Source organism: Pangasianodon hypophthalmus, chromosome 22 (genome assembly GCF_027358585.1).
Source record: "Pangasianodon hypophthalmus isolate fPanHyp1 chromosome 22, fPanHyp1.pri, whole genome shotgun sequence".
NCBI classification, from domain to species: domain Eukaryota; kingdom Metazoa; phylum Chordata; class Actinopteri; order Siluriformes; family Pangasiidae; genus Pangasianodon; species Pangasianodon hypophthalmus.
The window spans coordinates 2093355-2115162 of NC_069731.1; the positions used below are offsets into that span (position 1 = coordinate 2093355).

Consider the following 21808-nt stretch of genomic DNA (forward strand, 5'->3'; position numbering starts at 1 on the left):
AGCATTCTGAATCATGTTTGTTGCAATATTCCATCGAAAAGCGACACATGAATGCAAACTTTTGGACTGAAATAAGTGTAAATACCGTCCAAGAACATCCCACAAATCTCGCGAGACCGGAGCGGTCACTGTGGAAACCATCACAACTCTCGCGGTACTTTAAGTGGTCACTGTAGGGAAGAAAATACAACGCAAGTCTCGCGAGACCGGAGCGGTCGCTGTGGAAAAATGGCCGCTCACGGAACGATTCCTGGAACGGGGAACAACATCAAATACAGTCCGGGGCGTGACAGCTGACCTACGGCGAACCCGGTTTTGTCCGTCCTTTACCTGACTTCCGAACGGATGGGTAAAGAGGTCTGCGACAAGGGGCATAAGGAACCACAGCGAGTCCGTTTAAGTAGTCGGAGGAAGCAGGGAGCTAGCTAGAAAGCTAACGTTGTCCAACGTTAGCTAGCTTGCTAGCTAACCTAAGACAAGGCGCGCGAGCCTGAATCAGCGCCTTGGGTTTCGGTGTGCTAATCTAAAGCTAGCCGAAAACAGCCGCAGGAATGAGCGGACCGGGACAAGACAGCGAGCCAGAGGCCAAAATCCTTCACATCAAGCGGCTGTACAGGTGAGCAACAACAGCAACAGCAACAACACCGCGGCGTTCAGGTGAACTAGCTGAAATAGCAAACTGGCGAATCACGTTAACAGCAGCAGCTAGCTCGCTAACTGCAACCCTAGCTAACATTAGACGCACATTATCCTTTACATTAATGACCTTGTTTATTAAATTCATCTGAAACATTTTACATGAGAGCTAGTTACTCAACCGAACATGAGCTAAATGGGCTAGCAGGCATCTCCTCTGTGTAGCCTTAGCTACCAAAAAAAAAAGACCTGAAAATCATAAAAAAAATCATAAAATAAGTGTCCTAGTACACAATATGAGAGGATTTCCGACTTTCTTAATAAATGAATCAATATTTTCAGACAATAATAAACCCCCAGAGTCACTTTATTATCTTGGATTCCATGACAGAATTCTTTGCCTGATGACAGCTGTCAAAAATCACCTGTATTTAATGTCTACGCTTCAGTTTCACTTCATATCTGACTTATATATCTTTTAAAAACTTGCCATTTAGGATAATTCTGGATAATTCATTGTTCATGTCCATGCACGCGAGTATTTTGTAGTCATTTGAGAATCGTTTGAGAATGAGTCGACTCTGAGTCGGCTCTTTTAACTTGAGAGTCGACTCGCATATGAGAGACTCTTATTTTTCCTTTAATCAAATAGATTTGAAACCTCATTAACATCTAAGCTGTGTGATAGTGTGATGGTGACGCGTGTGTGTGTGTGTGAGAGAGATAGAGAGGAAGAATGACAAGGAGATAAGGTGATCAGTTGTCAGGATAACTTGTAAGGGTGCCTAAACTTTTGTCCTGCCCTTGCTAAATAAATAATTATCTAAATAGAGTTTATGAGGTGTAATGCGAAGAAATGTTGTGGCAGACCAGAAATGCTGTCGTAGTCGTGAGTTAAGCTTGGCGTGGTCTTAGAGAGCATAAAACGACACGCTCGCATGTTATTGATGGTCAGTTTAGTGCTGCTGCGACCAAACACGGTTGACGGCAAAATTCTGACAGTGTGAGAAATGTCTGATTAAGTTCTCGGAGTGTGAGTGCTGCTATAAAATCCACCAATAGGACGACGGCATCACCAGTCACAATATTGCACCAAAAAAGGCAGCGACTCGTTTGGGAGCCGAAAGAGTCGACTCGTATCGGTGAGTTGAGCCAAATGATTACGACTCCCTGAATAGAGCGGGAATTCCCCTCGCTAGTATTTTGGGTTCAAGATCTTTTAATGCAGTCCAGAGAATTAAAAATACACTTTACAGCCAAAGGTTTGTAGACACCTGACCATCACACACACACGTGCTTGCTGAACATCACATTCCCGATTTAGTAACCCTGTTTTCGCTGTTTTAATAATAAGCTCCACTCTTCTGGGAAGCTTTTCACTAGATGTTGGAGCGTGGCTGTGGGGATTTGTGTTCATTCAGCTACAAGAGCATTAGTGAGATCAGGCACTGATGTTGGGTAAGGAGTCTCCAGTTCCAGTTCATCCCAAAGGTGTTCAGTGGGGTTGAGGTCAGGGCTCTGTGCAGGACACTCGAGTTCTTCCACTCCAACCTTCACACACCATGTCTTCATGGAGCTCGCTTTGTGCACAGGGGCATTGTCATGCTGGAACAGGTTTGAGCCTCTTGGTTCCAGTGAAGGGAAACTGTAGACATTCTGTACAATTGTGTGCTTCTAACTTTGTGGCAGCAGTTTATTTAAGAACCACATATGAGTGTGATGGTCAGGGGTGCACAAACTTTTCGCCATATAGAGTATTACAGAGAGTGTGTTGTTTCTAAAGTAATCTTATAACTAGCAGTGATATGAGAAACAATATCATATCATATCATAACACGATTCTCAAAAAAAACCATTCCTGCGATACACAGTATGCATCACAAACAGCCAGCAAAAACTAACTTTTCATATAATGTCTACAATATTATATATAAATTTATTCAAATATAAAACGTCATGGATTTGTTATCATAGCACGCCATCCGAGAGATGACTGTCTTTAAAAATGACTCTAGGCTGAAATAATAAAATAATAAAATAATATTTCATTGGCACGTACCACATCTGGAAGGTTTTTGTTCCGAGTTTGTCGATACTGCGTGTACTGATCAAGCGTCATGTAACAGTTTCACTTTAATCGTAATGTGATTAAATCTCATGAGCATCGTGATTTCTTGATATTGTGATGAATTATATCAATTATATCACAATACGCTTTTCTGAGATATTGGGATATCTTTTTATTAAATTTTTAGTTTATTAATTTTTTTCAAATAGTGAAAGAATTTACAGATTTTTACTTTTTATTCAGTGTTAAAATATATATATATATATATATATATATATATATATTTTTTTAATAATTTTTGTAGATGGTTGTCTAGTTTATTTTTTAAAGCAGCACTGCTGTTTTGCTTTCAGTTTTTTTTTAGAAAAATCTAAATATCACGATCTGTATCATATAAATGTTTTTAAGAATCGTGATATGATATTTTTTTTCTTATCGCTCCATCTCTATTGTGGAGGTTGTTTTATTTTTGTTTTTTGCGCTTCTCTCTTTAGGGCCGTGGTGGAATCTGTACATAAGCTGGATGTGATCATCGGCAGCAAATCGTCCTACAGGGAGGTCTTCAAACCGGAGAACATCAGCCTGCGGAACAAGTAAAAGCTCTCTGCACACTCTCTGCTCGCCCTCTGCTCCTTCTCTGCTCCTTCTCTGCTCCTTCTCTGCTCCTTCTCTGCTCACTCTCTGCTCGCCCTCTGCTCCTTCTCTGCTCCTTCTCTGCTCCTTCTCTGCTCCTTCTCCGCTCCTTCTCCGCACCTTCTCCGCACCTTCTCCGCACCTTCTCTGCTCGCTCTCTGCTCCTTCTCTGCTCGCTCTCTGCACCTTCTCTGCACCTTCTCTGCACCTTCTCCGCTCGCTCTCTGCTCGCTCTCTGCACCTTCTCTGCTCGCTCTCTGCTCCTTCTCTGCTCGCTCTCTGCACCTTCTCTGCACCTTCTCCGCTCGCTCTCTGCTCGCCCTCTGCTCCTTCTCTGCTCCTTCTCTGCTCCTTCTCTGCTCCTTCTCTGCTCCTTCTCCGCACCTTCTCCGCACCTTCTCCGCACCTTCTCTGCTCGCTCTCTGCTCCTTCTCTGCTCGCTCTCTGCTCGCTCTCTGCTCCTTCTCTGCACCTTCTCTGCACCTTCTCTGCTCGCTCTCTGCACCTTCTCTGCACCTTCTCTGCTCCTTCTCTGCTCGCTCTCTGCTCCTTCTCTGCTCCTTCTCTGCACCTTCTCTGCACCTTCTCTGCACCTTCTCTGCACCTTCTCTGCTCGCTCTCTGCTCGCTCTCTGCACCTTCTCTGCACCTTCTCTGCACCTTCTCTGCTCGCTCTCTGCACCTTCTCTGCACCTTCTCTGCACCTTCTCTGCTCCTTCTCTGCTCGCTCTCTGCTCCTTCTCTGCTCGCTCTCTGCTCGCTCTCTGCTCCTTCTCTGCTCGCTCTCTGCTCGCTCTCTGCTCCTTCTCTGCTCCTTCTCTGCACCTTCTCTGCTCGCTCTCTGCTCCTTCTCTGCACCTTCTCTGCTCGCTCTCTGCTCCTTCTCTGCACCTTCTCTGCTCGCTCTCTGCTCGCTCTCTGCTCGCTCTCTGCACCTTCTCTGCTCCTTCTCTGCTCCTTCTCTGCTCCTTCTCTGCTCCTTCTCTGCTCCTTCTCTGCACCTTCTCTGCTCCTTCTCTGCTCGCTCTCTGCTCGCTCTCTGCTCGCTCTCTGCTCGCTCTCTGCTCGCTCTCTGCACCTTCTCTGCTCCTTCTCTGCACCTTCTCTGCTCGCTCTCTGCACCTTCTCTGCTCCTTCTCTGCACCTTCTCTGCTCCTTCTCTGCTCCTTCTCTGCTCCTTCTCTGCTCGCTCTCTGCTCCTTCTCTGCACCTTCTCTGCACCTTCTCTGCTCCTTCTCTGCTCCTTCTCTGCACCTTCTCTGCTCGCTCTCTGCACCTTCTCTGCACCTTCTCTGCTCCTTCTCTGCTCCTTCTCTGCACCTTCTCTGCTCCTTCTCTGCTCCTTCTCTGCTCGCTCTCTGCTCCTTCTCTGCTCCTTCTCTGCTCCTTCTCTGCTCCTTCTCTGCACCTTCTCTGCTCGCTCTCTGCTCCTTCTCTGCTCGCTCTCTGCTCGCTCTCTGCTCCTTCTCTGCTCCTTCTCTGCTCGCTCTCTGCTCCTTCTCTGCTCCTTCTCTGCTCGCTCTCTGCACCTTCTCTGCTCCTTCTCTGCTCGCTCTCTGCACCTTCTCTGCTCGCTCTCTGCTCGCTCTCTGCTCGCTCTCTGCACCTTCTCTGCTCCTTCTCTGCACCTTCTCTGCACCTTCTCTGCTCCTTCTCTGCTCCTTCTCTGCTCGCTCTCTGCTCCTTCTCTGCTCCTTCTCTGCTCCTTCTCTGCTCCTTCTCTGCACCTTCTCTGCTCGCTCTCTGCTCCTTCTCTGCTCGCTCTCTGCTCGCTCTCTGCTCCTTCTCTGCTCCTTCTCTGCTCGCTCTCTGCTCCTTCTCTGCTCCTTCTCTGCTCGCTCTCTGCACCTTCTCTGCTCCTTCTCTGCTCGCTCTCTGCACCTTCTCTGCTCGCTCTCTGCTCGCTCTCTGCTCGCTCTCTGCACCTTCTCTGCTCCTTCTCTGCACCTTCTCTGCACCTTCTCTGCTCGCTCTCTGCACCTTCTCTGCTCCTTCTCTGCTCGCTCTCTGCACCTTCTCTGCACCTTCTCTGCACCTTCTCTGCTCCTTCTCTGCTCGCTCTCTGCTCCTTCTCTGCTCCTTCTCTGCTCCTTCTCTGCACCTTCTCTGCTCGCTCTCTGCTCCTTCTCTGCTCCTTCTCTGCTCCTTCTCTGCTCCTTCTCTGCTCGCTCTCTGCTCCTTCTCTGCTCCTTCTCTGCTCCTTCTCTGCTCCTTCTCTGCTCCCTCTCTGCTCCTTCTCTGCTCCTTCTCTGCTCGCTCTCTGCTCCTTCTCTGCTCCTTCTCTGCTCCTTCTCTGCTCCTTCTCTGCTCCTTCTCTTTATTTGTTCTGTGTGGCTTTTTTTGTTTGTTTTTTTAAAAAAAATTTTTTATTAACGTCCTTCCTGCCAGGCTGCGTGAGCTGTGTGTAAAGCTGATGTTCTTGCACCCGGTGGATTACGGCCGCAAGGCAGAGGAGCTGCTCTGGAGGAAGGTCTACTACGAGGTCATTCAAGTCATCAAGACCAACAAGAAGGTATTGATGTTTACAGAAACGCTGAGGGTGTTGATGAATTTTCTACCACAGCAGCTCTGGCAGTATAAACGGATAACAATTAGGGCATGTCGCTGTTTAATTAACCCGCTCTGACATCTTACATATTGCTCGGTTATGTACAATAAAAGACACATTGCTTTATAATTTACTTTAATTTCCATATTACTGAATAATTTCAATGTCAATTATTTGGGGTAGAGACTTGTGTTAAATCTGCGTCTTGTCGTAAAGAGAAGATTTCACTCATAACTTTGCAGGTTTGCAGTGGGGAAAAAAAATGCTTTTTGTTACTTTTATCTGGATTATAAACAAGCACTTACTATTTTTATTTATTTGCTGCTCGATTTTCTGGTTGGTTTCGATTTTTATACAGTCATCCATCACACCTAAAACCCCAACCGTCACATATCTTATGAAAAGGGGCAAAAGTAGGCTTCTGATGGTTAATAAATAAAAAATGATATACCGTAACAGGGTTATGTTAACGTTAGCTACTAAGTAATTAGTGATGTTTGGCTTTATGTTATTTGGCTAATTTGCATTATGAAAGGTTATTATAAAAGGTGTTCGTAGGCTGTTTCTAGTAGCTTCATAACTTTCGTTCTCGGTTTCCTCGTGCAGCACATCCACAGCCGCAGTGCTCTGGAGTGCGCGTACAGGACTCACCTGATCGCTGGAGTCGGCTTCTACCAGCACCTCCTGCTCTACATCCAGTCCCACTACCAGCTGGAGCTGCAGGACTGCATCGACTGGACGCACGTCACCGACCCGCTCATCGGTGAGAACCTCGGCGGCCGCACAGTCCACAGCGCCATCGTCTCTGTGTTCATATACAACTCCATAGTCAAGATGGCAGAAAAATTCAAGCGTAGCGCTAGGCGATATGATGTAAATGATATATTTTTATAACATAATAATTACAGACTGAATTGAATTTGGACGATGGCGTAAAACTTTATCAGCTTTATTTCTGAGTGAGCTGAAACTGGAGACTTCTTCCATAAATGTTACATACATAATAAACATTTCCTTACAGAAAAAAAAAATGATCATAGCAACAATTACAATTACACGTATGTTTTAATCTGTTTAATCTGAGCACCTTGTGACCAATCAGAATGCAGAATTTAGCTGGGTTTTTTGTGAGGTAATGTGTCTTTCTTGTCCGTAGGTCGTAAGAAACCTGTGTCTGCCACACCTAAGGAGATGGAATGGGCACAGATGGCATGTCATCGATGTCTCGTGTACCTGGGTGACCTCGGTAAATCCTTTGTGCTTTCGCTTTAGAATGAGCTTTGAAAGAGCGTGAATGTCAGCGAGCTTGTGATTCATTATAATAGACTGAACTGACTCAGACCTGAACCAGTTTTGCTAGTGTAAGAAGAAATGAAAGTGAAGTCTCTCGTCTTCTCTTTGCTGTCGTGTGCAGCACGGTACCAGAACGAGCTGGCAGGCGTGGAGGCCGAGCAGCTGGCCGAGCGATTTTACCACCAGGCCCTGTCAGTCTCGCCAACCATCGGTGAGAAGCATCACACTTTCACACCACGGACTGCGTCACCCGGCATTTTATCAGTTTTACTGATTAGGAGTTTGGTTTTGTGATAAATTCCAACAGAGTGCAGTTTTTTTTTTTAAATCTTATATCATATGGCATTTTAACAATATATCTACACTCCAACACCAGCAACTCCATTTTTTTTACAATATTTTTTAATTTATCCCTCCTTTTTCACAGTAAATTTTATTCAGTAGATTTTTATTCCCTGTTACTGCTGTCAAGAAAATTAAATATGAAGCATACGGCTGAGAGATATGATACGATATAATTAAAATATCGTGATGAATTACCTCACAATACATTTTTCTGAGATATCGCTCTTCTGAGATATCATAAAATATAATTTTGAAGTAAAACAAAATCAGCTGCTTCTAAATTCTATTCAATTTGTGGTTAAAAAATATTAAAAATATTAGAAAAATAGATCATGATCAAGTCAAGTGACAGTAAACTCCACTTCACTTGACTTGATCATGATCTATTTTTCTAACTTTTTAATGTTTTTAATATTTTTTATTCACAAATTGAATGGAATTTGGAAGTAGCTGATTTTGTTTTACTACAAAATTATATTTTTAAACAAACTTTAAAAGTTTCTTCTGCTTTTCAGTGTTAAATAAACTATTTTTTGTAAACAATCATTAAAAATACCCTGAATGCTGTTGTTTTTTTTTTAAATGCAGTACTCTTTTGCTAGCCTGTATATCGTGATACATCGTGGTGTGTATCGTAAAAAATGTCTTTAAGTTAGATATCTTGTCGTTTTATTACATTTTTGTATTTTTTTTTTAATAATTACAAAATGACTGGAAACATCTGATTTTAAAGGTTTTACAGTTTTTTTTTTCAGTGTTATTTTTTAAAATTTATTTTAATATGTAAAAATGTTATCTTTTAATTTATATATATAAAAAAAAATAATAATAATAATATAGCGGACATTAAGGGAAGTATTATTGCACAAGTTGTTTAATTTATTTATAAACTTATGTATTTTTTTTGCCATTTCACTCAGCTCTAGTATATTATTAAGGAATAAATGAAGGCTCATGAATTGTTACTAAACTTTAATCTTTAATGTTTTGTCTTTATTTGCCTGACAGGAATGCCTTTTAATCAGCTAGGTACTCTGGCTGGAAGTAAATTTTATAACGTAGAAGCGACGTACTATTACCTGCGCTGGTAAGTGACACATTTGCAGTGTTTTATCTTAAAAGTGCAATTTTCCGTCCAGCCTCAGGAGGGCAGTGCGTCCCCTTTCTACAGCTCTAGAAAAATATTCACACACCTCGTTCTTTAGAATAGTTTCATATTGAAGTTAAAGTTGTGCGTTGTGAATACTCTGAATGTTAGGCTCATGTTCGCACGTCGTACGCTGTAAGTATAGTGAGATGTGTGAGAAGGAAATCGCGACCAACCTGCTTTTCCTGTCCGCCAGCATTCAGTCCGAGACGCCCTTCGAGGGAGCCTACGGAAACCTGAAGCGTCTGTTTGATAAAGCGGCCAAGATGTACCATCAGGTGAAGAAACAAGAGATGAAGAAGCTCTCACCGTCACGCCAGAGGTCAGCCTTCACGCTTCACGCTTTGAAAGAGAGAGAGAAACTAGATATTGTGCATCTGAGTAGAAATCAGATATTATGAAAAGTCTAAAAGGAATAACATCTGACTTATTGCTCTAACAGCTAAAGATAGAATATTATTAATGTTGTGAAAGTTTTATTTTTATTTGATCGTTGAAGTTTTTGTACAGTCCTCTGTTTTTCATCTTATTACAAATTGATAATAATTTGAAATAAATAAATAAAATTTCGGTTTCCACTTCAGATCAAAGGACATCAAGCGACTCCTCGTAAGCTTCATGTACCTCCAAAGTTTACTGCAGCCCAAGAACAGGTAAGATAAACCTCTGTGAAGAAAAGGTGGGGCGATATGACGCAAATATCACATCACGATATTGTTTCTGATGCCTAAGTATCACGATATTTAGATTTGCTCTTTAAAAAAAAAAAAAACAAAAAACAAAAAAAAAAACTGTGCTCAGTGATACCCTGTGCTCGACACAAATAAATTATTTAACACTGAAAACGAGGGGAAAAAATAAATGTAACATTATTAATAATAAATAAATTATTTGTTTAAATTTATTTTTAAATGCAACACTTACCTTATTGCTGGCAGTTTGTGAGCAAACCTGTAGGTCGTGAGATTTCGTGTATCGTCGCACTGCATTCAAGAACCATCACATGATATTTTTGTTGTATCGCCTATTTTTGCAGTTTTTTTTTTAAAAGCAAAAACTAAATATTATGTATTTTACATTTTTACATATCATTAAAAGATTTATTCTGACAAATCACCTGCACCCAGGTATCATCCGGATCATAATGCTTTGTTTGGAGTCGAATTTTTCAGAATTGTGCCATTTTTGACCTCTTTACATTCAGGCTACAAAATGGTGGAAAAAACATGAACGCCTCCATGTTTGTCTTTTGTTAGCAAAAGTCTAGCCAGCTAACTGTGATGAGTGATATAGTATATTGTATATAATTATATATTAGTGAAACGTTATACATTTATCAAGCAAACATGTCTGTATGTTGATTGATGTAATGCAAACACTACTGTATATGGTATAACTGTCATTATTTATCGTGGATGCTCTGAGCAGTCATGGTGGTTTGATGTCACTTGCTGAACTCGGGACCTTCCTGATTTTAGGAAGTAGGAATTCCGAGTCAAGGGGGCATTTTCTTTTTTCTTTTCTTTTTTTTTTTTTTAAAGTCAGAGGCTGAAAATGCAGAGTTACTAGTTTTAGATGAATGCAGTATTAATACAGACGTCTTACTGTAGTGCTTTTGTGTGTGTGTGTGTGTGTGTGTGTGTGTGCACGTAGCGTGATTGACACGGAGCTGACGTCGCTGTGCCAGTCGGTCCTGGAGGACTTTAACCTGGTGCTGTTCTACCAGCCGACGCCGAGTCACGGCAGCCAGTCCATCAGCGAGGAGGAAGACGAGCACGATCAGGCCTGCAGCGTGCTGCCCGACAGCCTGGTCTTCAAAATGGTGGTGATCTGCCTTATGGTGGTGCACAGCTTAAAGAGAGGAGGTGAGGGACGAGGATGAGGATGAGGATGAAGAGTGATGTCCATCACACTGAGCTGGTGGTTCGATGTTTAGCACTTAAATTGATTATTTGTTTTCAGGGTCTAAGCAGTACAGCGCCTCCATCGCCTTCACACTAGCACTTTTCTCCCATCTGGTGAACCACGTGAACATCCGGCTACAAGCCGAACTCGAACAAGGAGAGAGCGACGTCCCGACGTTACGCACCGACGCCACGGGTAGGAAAAAACACCAGCGACCTCACTGAGATCCTCATTTTCATATTGGTTGATTCTTTTTCTCTCTGTTTCATTGTTTGTCTGTAATATTGAGTTTATAAGCAATCCATAAATGTGGGTGATGTGGGTGTGAATACGTACGAAATAATCTAATAACGGCAAAAAAAAAAAAATAATCAGAGGCATTCACATGCATGGAAAAACTCTGAAAAACAAGGAAATTTGTCTTGTTGCCCCTTTTACTGTCGTTTCTCACCAGTAATCCTTTTTCTTTTGGATGTGATGTAAAAACCAGATGTCTTAAGCAGAATATTTGAATATTATTTTCTAATTTTGTTTTGTGTATTTTGAAAGTTGTTATTATACTTGAATGGATAGTTTAGTGTTGCAAAAATAAAATCCAGTTATGATTTCATTCTTAGGGTTAAACCTGTACAGTAATGGCTAAAATCTACAATCTCTAAAAATAATAACTATTATTTATACTCTAAGCCTCTATTTCTTTAACTGTATAGAAACAAAATGCTAAGCACAGACACAGTTGGACTCGCAGTAGATACGTATAAAATCGTGGCTATCACAGGTGCAGTCTGTGTAGTTTAGTGATCTTTTCTCTGCAGTTTTAATGTGTTTGCAGAAAGAGACTGTAAAATAGTCATGCTAATCTTTAACCATGTTACAGAAAGAATAAATTACATAAATTTCCTCTCTTTGTCACCCTCCTGTTTTTTAGATGACACTGATCCTAGAGAGCAGACAAACACACTTCCCTCAGAGGACAGACCGCTGCAGAACGGCTCTATAGAAGAAGAAGACGGAGACGACGAGAACGATGAAGACGAGCTGAAAGGCGACAGGACGGCAGTTTCTAAGAAAGGCTCGGCGAAGAAGAGCGGGGAGGAGAAGCCGAAACAGAAGAGGAAATACTCGCGTCTGTCCATGCTAAGGCGACGGCGCTGCGCTCGCAACGAGGACGAGAGCGACCTGAGCGAAGGTTTCGAGAGCGACGAAGAGGAGGACGAAGAGACTCAGAGAGCGGACGGTTCAGGAGTCCCTGCAAACTCTTCTCTGGGGAAAGAGGGACGCCGGGACACGGCGGGAGAGCAGGGCGTCTGGGAGAGTGGATCAGAAGAGGAGGAGGAGGAGGAGGAGGGCGGCACCGCGTTCGACGTTGAGACAGACTCCGATATGAACAGCCAGGAGTCGCGCTCCGATCTGGAGGACATGGAGGACTCGGCAAGTCCGGCGCAGGAGCAGCAACCCGAGGAGGAGGAAGAGGAGGAGAAGGCACGTCCATCGCGTGATGAAGGCTCCACCCCTCCTGCCACCAACGGCCCGCTGCTGTCCAGCGACCCGAGCATCAGCAGCAACCTGCAGGCCATGTCCTCACAGCTCTTCCAGGCCAAACGCTGCTTCCGTCTGGCTCCAACCTTCAGCAACGTCCTGCTGAGACCCTCACACACGTCCAACACAGCCTCCGATTCCGTCCCCTCGCAGGAGGCCACGCCCCCTCCCGGAGACACGCCCAGTAACACAAGTCCAGAGATCGCTAATGGAACCAATGATGACGGTCCTTGTCTTTCTAGTTGTTGTTTATTTGTTAATGTCTCTCTTTAGTCTGTTTGCGCTGACCGTCGTTTTCGTCTTTTTTTCCCCCAGACGTCGACACAGAGGACAGCGAGCACAGCAACCAATCAGATCACAGCGAGAAAACGCTTTCAGAGAGACTCGAGATTCTGACCAACCAAGGCCTCATTCAGGTGGTGAAGGTCTTCGTGGATTGGCTGAGGACAAATACAGACATCATTCTCATGTGTGCACAGGTATAACAATCTTACAGCGCTGTTGAATTCTGGATTCTGATTGGTCAGTGGGTGTTGATTCATTTTCTATAACAGCGGCTCTGACAGCTCCAAGTCACAGGTTTATATTACTGCGTTCATTCTAATATGTTATCATTTCTATAGTAACACCTGGGATATAAGAGGAATTAAACACTTTAGGGTGTGCTCCTTCTGGAAACTAATCAGCTTTGGGGCTTTAGGTTGTTTTTTTTATTCCTTACATATTAAATAATTAAACTTCAACGTGAATTAGGACCGAGATATTCCTTTAAAAGAATTCCTTGAATTCTTAAATGCTAAATTATTCAGTGTAGAACGCACAGAAGGTGAAAATCGTTGCTCTCTTATCACTCATATCCTAGATCTGTCATAGATTTCATACACATAAAAACCCAGAAATATTCAAGCTGAATCCCAAATAGCCTCAGTGTATATGCTCGCTACATGTACCAGGGTACAGCACTGGTGATGTAGAATGTTCATAGTGCGCACGTATGCCTTATAAAACTCCATTTGAAATTAATAAATCATTTCTAAAATGTGAAGAAAATGTGCCGTAAAGGCTTGCAAATTTTTTAAAGCTCCTTTTCCTTTTATCAAGAGACTCGAAGCTCAGTTTTGCGGAAATGTTTCCGTAGACGTAGCTTAGGTAGGTTATTGAGTTTTTCTGCTTTCTGTCCTTTTCCCAGAGTTCTCAGAGTTTGTGGAATCGCCTCTCAGTGCTGCTAAACTTACTGCCTGATGGGAACAAGGTGTTGGAAGCAGGTCAGTTGAACACACACACACCCCATTATTAAATAAAAACATTTTCCTAAACCTGTAATTATATCTTTAATAGCCTCAGGATTGATACTCGTAGAGGTGTTACATGTTCAGTGACTGAATTCAGTATTGCTGCGTTTCAGATCTGGGTCTCAAGAAGGAGGTGAGGGATCTGCTGGCCAGCAGCGAGCAGCCGGACCTGGTGCAGACGGTGCTGCTGCCGGAGGACCAGGCGCTACGCCACCTACCCGCCCTGAACCTGGCACACCGCCGCCTCGACTTCACTCACCACAGAGCCAGCCTGAGCCCGCTGCAGGAGGTACGCCGTCTCATACAGAGCACGCCGTTTACACAAAAAAGAATCACTACTAATCATACCTGTGTTTGATTTTGACCTAAAATAGTGGCGTTAAAAATCAAACCCTTATTGTGTTATTAATGGTAACAAACAGCTTTTAGTTATTACTGAGCAATTACACAAAAACACATCATTTTACTGCATTATAACGTGTAAAAGTGCGATTTCAGTCCCTACACTTTCACTGTTTTTTTCCCTTCATGTAAAGTTTTTTTTAATTTCTTTATTGATTCATTTGTTTTGAATGTATTGCATTTACATGTATTTGTTTATTTTTACTCTTATTTTTAATGTTTAAAATCTTTTATTTATTTTAAAGGATTTTGTTAGCACTATATAAATTTACTCTTTTTTTTTTTTTGACTGTTAAATCCCCTGATAGAAGGAGAGAAGAAAAAAAAAATTGAAAAAGGGGAGGAAAGCAAAAAAACAGAGTGAGACTGGAAAAAAAAATGCATAAGCAGAAAATATAACATTAATTAAAAAGTAAGAAGTTTCTTTACTGATTAATCGTTAAGGTTGTGGATCCCTGCTATTATGAGGTACGATATGAATCATTTGAATGCAGTTTTATTTCTGCTTTTCCGCCAGTGTGTGGTGCGCTTGTGCTGCATCCGCAGCTTCGGCCACTTCCTCACCGGTCTCCAAGGCAACGTGCTGCACTACAACCCGGAGGCGGGGATTTTCACCAGCATCAGCCAATCAGAGCAGGAGAACATGGTTCAGCAGGCGAAGGCGCAGTTCCGCATGGTGAGAGCCCAGAGTTCATGAGTCTTAAGATTTGAGCGTCAATGTGTCCATCTGTTGCGCTGCACAAAGTATTGGCGCCCCTCTGTGTCATCCGTCAGATAGACCATGATACTCTCTCTCTCTCACACTGGTTTATATTAATGCGCATGTCCTGATACGTTATCGTTTCTATAGTAACTGTGCTTTCTGCTTTTCTGTAACTGTAAAGCTTTTCTGTGACACGAGCTGTAATTGTTTTCGGGACAGAGGAGTTTACGCAGTCACTCTATATATTTTTTTTTTTCCTCATGCAGTTAAATCTGTTTTAAATAATTTAACGTCACATCACACACTCTGGGAAAAAAAAAAGCATTAAAAAGCATTATGATGCCTGCAGACACGCTGCTTATTTTATTCATGTTAAGAATTATAACCTGTATACATTTACACATGTAGGTTTTTGTCGGTTTAAAGCCTTAGAGCAATAATCTTAATGCTAAGAATAGATCTAAAAATCAAAAATGGAGACTTTTCGGTTTATTTACGTCACCAGTTCTGTAAGACATTTTAATTTGCACCTCAACTTTGTCTCCAGCATGTACAGACCGTTTATATAAATGTAAAAAAAATAAATAAATAAAAATGTAAAAGCACCAGCCATAAAAAAAAAAAAAAAAAAAAACCCTTTGCTGTAGCAGTGCCACTCACTTAAAGCAGGAATAAATGATAGGGTACGTGGGCCTGTGGAGAGCAGAGCACGTTCCCTTTCGCACCGCCTTGTCATATTAGCAAGGTGTTCTCGAGAGTCTGATGTTGCTAGGCAACCACGCTGCCCTCGCAGTGTAGAACAAACGCTGATTAAAGTGCCGCCGTGCTGTTCTGGAGCACCTTCAAGCTGACAAGGCTTTAGAAACACGAGATGTGGTGTTCTGACAAATTGGGGGAAGGAGAGACTTTAGCAAAGTACAAAAAAAAAAAAAAAAATCTGAAGAAAGAAAAAGTTTAAAAAGTCCAACCTAACGTGATTGATCGCGTCAGGTTTCGAAGTTCATCGTCGCTGTGTTGTTTGATTGTGTTTCCTGCAGGCTGAAGAGGAAGCGCGCAGGAACAGGCTCATGAGGGACATGGCACAACTCCGTCTGCAGGTTTGAGTCCTCACATCACTTTTACAAACCATGTCTGATGTCCTAGCTGAATTCTGGATTGTGATTGGTCAGAAGGTGTTGATTTAATTTTCTATAACAGCAGCTCTGACAGTAGTGCAGCTGTGAATCACAGGTTCGTACTAATGCGCATGTTCTAATACATTATCGTTTCTATAGTAACAGCTAAAGCTGGGACTGTAAATTTTCCAACGTCTTCAAGACAGCGGAGTTTAGGCTTTTTTGCAATTTCTGTTTCTAGCTGCTATAAAATGGAACTTATTTCTTGGACTATAATCGTAACTATAATCTTATAAAAAGTATAATGTGTAATTTATTTAATTAATAAAAATGTTATTAATTAGTAAATTGCTCTGGTGTATGAGGAATAAAACACTTTAGGACATGCTGTTAGAGGAAAATAATCACTGGTGACATTGAGTCTGCTTCATCACACCGCCCCCACCGTTGATTATTTTACTATAACAGCATGACTTAGTGTTAGTGATACTTTTATTTATTGTCTACAAGAAGGAAAATATGTTTCTGTAAACATTTTAGAGATTCTTTACTAAATTCTAATCAGCCGCTTCCAGTCGGTTTGTAGTTATTTTTCAAAACATGACAAATTTGTATAAAAAGAAATTGTGATATTCGTGATATGTCGGAAAAGTGCACCGTGACATAATTTATCGTGATACTGGAATTATATAGTCACATCACCAAGCTCTGGGATTATGAAGAACTTTTGTACATACATAAAAAAAAAATGTACAAGTTCTCAGGCTTTATTGGGTTATTTCACTCAGTTATCACCAGTCTTTTGAGGAGCTCATTTTAAAGTGTGTGTGTGTGTGTGTGCGCGCAGTTAGAGGTGTCCCAGCTGGAAGGCAGTCTTCAGCAACCCAAGGCCCAGTCGTCCATGTCTCCGTACCTGGTGCCCGACACGGGAGCTTTGTGCCAACACCTGAACCTGCTGCGGCAGCTGGCAGCAAGCGGCTGCTTCATCATCATCATCCCACGCACAGGTCAGAGCGCTCGCCCTTCAGCTTTACGAGCATGGCCACGAGCCACGAGCCGCTTGAGGAATGCTGTGGAGTCACGCAGTTCAAATTAGAGTTCAGGTCACTAGTTGTCACGGAATTGTACTGTTTTTCTGAAACCACGTCCATCTGAATCAATAAAGCGGAGATGAATCATTTATAAATGCATTTTAATGCAACGTGGTGTGTGATGACTAATGCTCCCTCTTCTACCAGCCAATCAGATTCCAGAATAAGACCTTTACTCATTTTTCTTAGGAGATCTGCATTTTATCAGTACGAGTTATGACTCAAAAATACTACAAAAGAGGTTTTTTTTTTCCTTCCTGATTAAAAATATGAGCCTGTCGATAAATATCAGTCCGGAATGATTGACAGTTGCGTAGCTTTTTTGATATTAAGACACTTGTGGAAGCCCCGCCCCTTTCCTCTCTCGTCTCGCCTCGTACCTTCTGTCGAGGTAAATGGAGGATGTTCTGAGTTTGTTAATGCAAAATAAAATCTATCAGTGTGTGTTTGACTTGGCTAACATTAGACAATTACATATTTAAAAATTATATATATGAACATATTACTGAAGTGTCACTTTACGAATAATTTCGATGATGAAAGCGAGAAAGTCGTAGAAACTGGAGTGTGCGTATATGCGGGGTTTTACGGTAACCACAAGGCGTTTGGGATATACACTCACTCCACATAAATATTTAAATTTTGCTTTCTCCTCAGTCATTGATGGACTCGATGTCCTGAAGAAGGAGAATCCTGGCGCGAGGGACGGCATCCGATTTTTGGAGTCTGAGTTTAGAAAAGGGAATCGGTAAGAGTGCAACCGTCCTTATGGGGTGTGTGTGTCTGCTGTTCTGTGTAGTGAGTGTTTTGCTTAAAATTTACATTATTTTTGTTTGGAAAATGAGAAATCATCTCACATGCATGTGTTTTTGTTTTTGTTTGTTTGGTTTTTTTAAACAGGAGATCAAAACCAGATCCAAAGTTTATTATTTTATTATCGTTTTTCAGCACATCTGTCCTGCACCTATTCCACTGTATCTTATATGTGGGATGCATCAATATCCTTTTTTTTTTTTTTTTCTTTTCAGACTGTGTAAAAATATGAGTGCATGTTCTTTGATACTCGTCAATACAATAATGTAATAAGTAACCTACTTCATATTAATCAATCAGGGACGTCATGGAACATTATTATTCATCTCTGTTTATATTCCTCAGTTTACACTGTGGCCACTATCTATCTATCTATCTATCTATCTATCTATCTAACATTAGCAAGTTGATATTAAATGAAGTGCATTAGGTAGCTGCGTTCGTGACCTTTGATCGAAGGTTGCATTGGAGAAGAGTGGGCTTTGTTTCACTTTTGTTTTCTGAAAAAAATTAAAGAATGATTTTGTTTTCATTACGTCAGAATCCCTCGTTGTTTATGACCTATAGCAGCTGATTGTCAAGAACAACATCCTTTTATTTTCACTCACCTCACATTTTCTGTAGATATTTTTTGCTGCTTTACGATGAACTCCTCGTGCTGAGTTTTATGGTTAAGATCGGATCAGGTTGGTTGGTATCGGAGCATGTGGAAACCGATACGTGTATCGACACACCCTTAAATGTAGCATTCGCAGAGTCGTCTGTCTAAAAGAGAGAGTGTGGCTGCAGGTTTTCATTCCTGCCTAATATTCAGTGTTCATAATAGTAGTTTGAAGACTTGGAACAGCTAATTAAACATACAGAATCAGAATCAGGTGTGACTCCTGTGCGGTAGAAAAGAAAGCCTGCAGCCACACACACCCTTTTTGTGGATGAAATTAAAGACTCCTGCTCTACAGCGTCTGAGGTTTTTGGTTCTGCTCTGGTGACTTGTAATTATAAAAAAACTATTTAGCAGTTAGCACCAGGAGAAAAAGCTTATCAGGAGATGACCCGCTTGCTAACATTACACCGAGGCCGTCCTGCACCTCGGTTGGCTAGGAAGTGAAAGGTACATATACAGGTCGTCATGGTTACAGCGAGGGATAAGTATACTTTCTGCAAGCATATGTTCTGCAAGACAGAAATCAGCATCTTGATATTTATCATTTGTTCCATTGTAACACTTTCAAGCTCAAATATATAAATTAGAAAAGTGACAGCATCATTTTAACTTGCTAGCTAGCACAGTGTCCTGCTGCCTTTCCCTTCAAACTCAGTTTCCAGCGAAGTTATGCGGTACGTACTGAAACTCTGCTACGGTGGAACTTTAGAGAAGCTGAACAAACTGTGTTCATGGTCATTCAGGCATCTAGGTAGCACTAACTGGAGCTAAAAGCCAAGGTTGATGATGTTTTTGCTAAAAATAATTGCTAAAATGCATAAAACTTTGTTACAGCTTTACCACTGACTGTTAGAAAGCGCTGACACTGGAGACTCCTTCCATAAATGTTAGATACAAGTTAAATCTCCTTACAGAAAACTTCACTGTCGGAACAATTGCATACGTTTTCTCTCTTATGAATAGATCAGTACTAGCTTTTATTGTTTCTTAGAATAAACAGCTCTTCTAGAAAGTTCCACTCGCTTGCCTGATTAGAGCAGAGATTATTTTTGTCCATCTGAAAATTACTGCTCTGTGTCATCACCTTGTCTGTGTTACAGATATATCCGGTGTCAGAAAGAGTCCGGGAGGAGTTTTGAGAGGGATAAGCTGAAAAGACAGGACATTGAAGCCTGGTGAGTATCCGTAATCAGTGCGCTTCGTGTTTGTATTAGACACAGAGTGTTGTGATTGTCACCATATCATGTGTTGGGTTTTATTTTTTCCTCCTTCTTCTTCTCTCTAAAGGCACCTTTACAAAATGGTGGACAGCTGTCGCCAGCTGACGGGCTCTCAGAGCGGAGGAGACGAGGACACGGCCGGCATGGTGACCATCCTGACAGGGTACGCGGTGGAGGAGCTCGCCGACCGCTCCGCCCCCATGAAGGTTTGTGGAAAAGCGAAAGCGCCGTGCCAAAAGCGTTCGTGTGGAATGCCATAGCGACGTGCCGTTTGATTTGTACTCGCTAAATCGGGTGGTATGTGCAGCTGTCTGATACGCTGTCCCCTGGCTATCTGTCTACCTGCCTATTTTTAGAGGCTCTCGAGGTTTCACGCGTAATTAGTGCCCCGGTTCAGCCCTGATGCTAACACAGGGTTTAGTGCACATGCAGAGCGAAATCCGAGTTAAACCCAGAGCTGAAGTTGTTAATGCTGCTGTTACGTTCTGTAGCACAGTCATAGAGACGAAATGTCTGAATGTCAGCGCACTAACACTAATTACTGAAGTGCGTTGCTAATTGTGCACTAACAATTCCTTTTCTTTTATCAGTTATCAACGTTCCATCAGGATTAAAACTGTGATTTCTAGAAAGTCGCTAAAGCTTTATTGAAACTCTGCGTCATAAGACTGACATAACTGTGTCCAAAACACATCAGGGCAGATGTTCTGTACTGCTTCGTCCTCACTTCCCCTGACTCGTCATATATAAGTCATGACCGTTACATGCTATTTTTTTTATTGTTAAGTTTAGTCTTTTTTTTTCCCACTTATAAAAATATTAGTATTTAAACATCATGACTACTTTAAGGTTAACTTTTTTTTTCTTTTTCTTGTTAAAAACAAATTCCATGTATAAAAAATAGTAATTAAAAACTAAAATTTGGTAAAATTGTTGTTTTCTTAGTTTAAAAATTAACAGCTGTGATTTTTTTATTTTTTTTATTTAATTTTTTAGATTATATTAGATTATATTATATAAAATATATTATATTAGATGATAATCTTCCACCCTTCCTTGTGATGGAGGAAACAGGAAACGAAGTAAATAACGGACGAGGCAGAGACACAGAAGTGTTCTGCGTTTTATACTGATTGGTGCAGGCTTGTGACTTTTCTCAGAAGTTCTAACGCTCTGCTCTCGTCCCTCTCTGACAGTCGGCCATCCAGGCGGTGGCGACGGCGGGAATGGAGCTGAAGAACATTGTGGAATTTTACCGGCAGTGGAAGGAAATGGGCTGAAAGAGACGGAGGGACAGGGGACTCAGCCCGGCACTCAGCTAATCACACATCGACTCCCTCTCTCCTTCTCTCTCTCTCTCCTTCTCTCTCTCTCTCCCTCATTTTACTGCTCTGTCTGTGTCTCTGCATCTCCAGGGTTTAATAAAAAACTCAGAATAGAGAAGGAAAGACGGAGGATGATACGGAAGTGTTTGGAAAAGCACCGAAACGGGACGCAAAAAAAAAAAAAAACTCCACAAAAGGTCGGAGTGAGAGAGAGAGATGTAGCAGCGCTAAAAGTGTGCCTGGTTTTGTCATGACCAGATGAACGAGTATGAGAAACACACACACACACACACACACACACACACACAAAGACAAAAACAATAAGTATACATATATAGAGCAAGAGTTTAGACTTTTTTGATTATGGTCCTTTTTTCCTCTGTTCTTGTTGAGAGGGAGTCGCGTCTGCGTCTGTGTCTAACTAGTGATGCAACGGTAACAAACCGAGCAATTGAACCCGCTCAACACACACACACACACACACACACACACGCATCCCCACCCGAGCAGAACCGCACGACCATCCGGTTTCACAACCCGGTCCTCTGCAGAGCGACTCCTGACTCCTAGGTTCACGAAGGACTCGGATCATTTGATTTGGATGTACACTTTCTTTCGGATGGTTTTCTTTTCTATCCTACATGGCTGCTTTTTCTTTTTTTTTTTTTTTGGGCTTGTTTGTGATTGTGTTTCTGTTCATGAAGACAGACAGTGTAAAGATGTAAAAGCAGATGGTCGGTTTTATTTGATTTTATTTTTCTATGTCGTTCCTGCATTATAATTGCTCTTTTGTAGGCTTCACTGTAGTGACGGGGGACGTGGGGGCGGGGCTTCAGCGCCTCTTCCAGGAGTACAGAACAGGTTTCCTGAGGTTGCAGAGGTGATGTCACCGCCCTGATCGTCATCTCGCCCTCACAGTTTTCTCATTAACATACGTGAAGGTAGTTCTGTTCAATAATATGTGCGCTGTTCACCATCGCTGCCCCGTCATAGTCATCCCACAACGCACAGTGAAAAGGAAACCGATGTATGTGTGAGGCATTAAAACAATAAAAAAAATCATGAGAGAA

The 21808-nt window shown here is 42.0% G+C and overlaps 1 protein-coding gene across 1 annotated transcript; it reads left to right on the plus strand.

Moving 5' to 3' along the window:
• The first annotated feature begins 183 nt into the window (after nucleotides 1-183).
• On the plus strand, nucleotides 184-21808 carry smg5 (SMG5 nonsense mediated mRNA decay factor). Its single transcript, XM_053227855.1, has 22 exons — nucleotides 184-616; nucleotides 3199-3297; nucleotides 5725-5848; nucleotides 6491-6647; nucleotides 7041-7130; nucleotides 7299-7388; nucleotides 8531-8609; nucleotides 8866-8991; nucleotides 9254-9322; nucleotides 10323-10534; nucleotides 10632-10769; nucleotides 11503-12339; nucleotides 12429-12592; nucleotides 13303-13378; nucleotides 13519-13694; nucleotides 14325-14483; nucleotides 15548-15607; nucleotides 16473-16632; nucleotides 17374-17464; nucleotides 19294-19368; nucleotides 19481-19619; nucleotides 20610-21808. The coding sequence occupies exons 1-22, from the start codon at nucleotides 552-554 to the stop codon at nucleotides 20691-20693; spliced, it is 3270 nt and encodes a 1089-aa protein (XP_053083830.1). The 5' UTR covers nucleotides 184-551; the 3' UTR covers nucleotides 20694-21808.

Bases quoted from the DNA above. Each gene is read 5' to 3' on its own strand.
- smg5 (XM_053227855.1), top strand. From the start codon at position 552: ATGAGCGGACCGGGACAAGACAGCGAGCCAGAGGCCAAAATCCTTCAC. The intron at 5,849-6,490 runs GTATTGATGTTT...TTCCTCGTGCAG, and splicing joins TCATCAAGACCAACAAGAAG to CACATCCACAGCCGCAGTGC. The intron at 16,633-17,373 runs GTCAGAGCGCTC...CTTTCTCCTCAG, and splicing joins CATCATCATCCCACGCACAG to TCATTGATGGACTCGATGTC.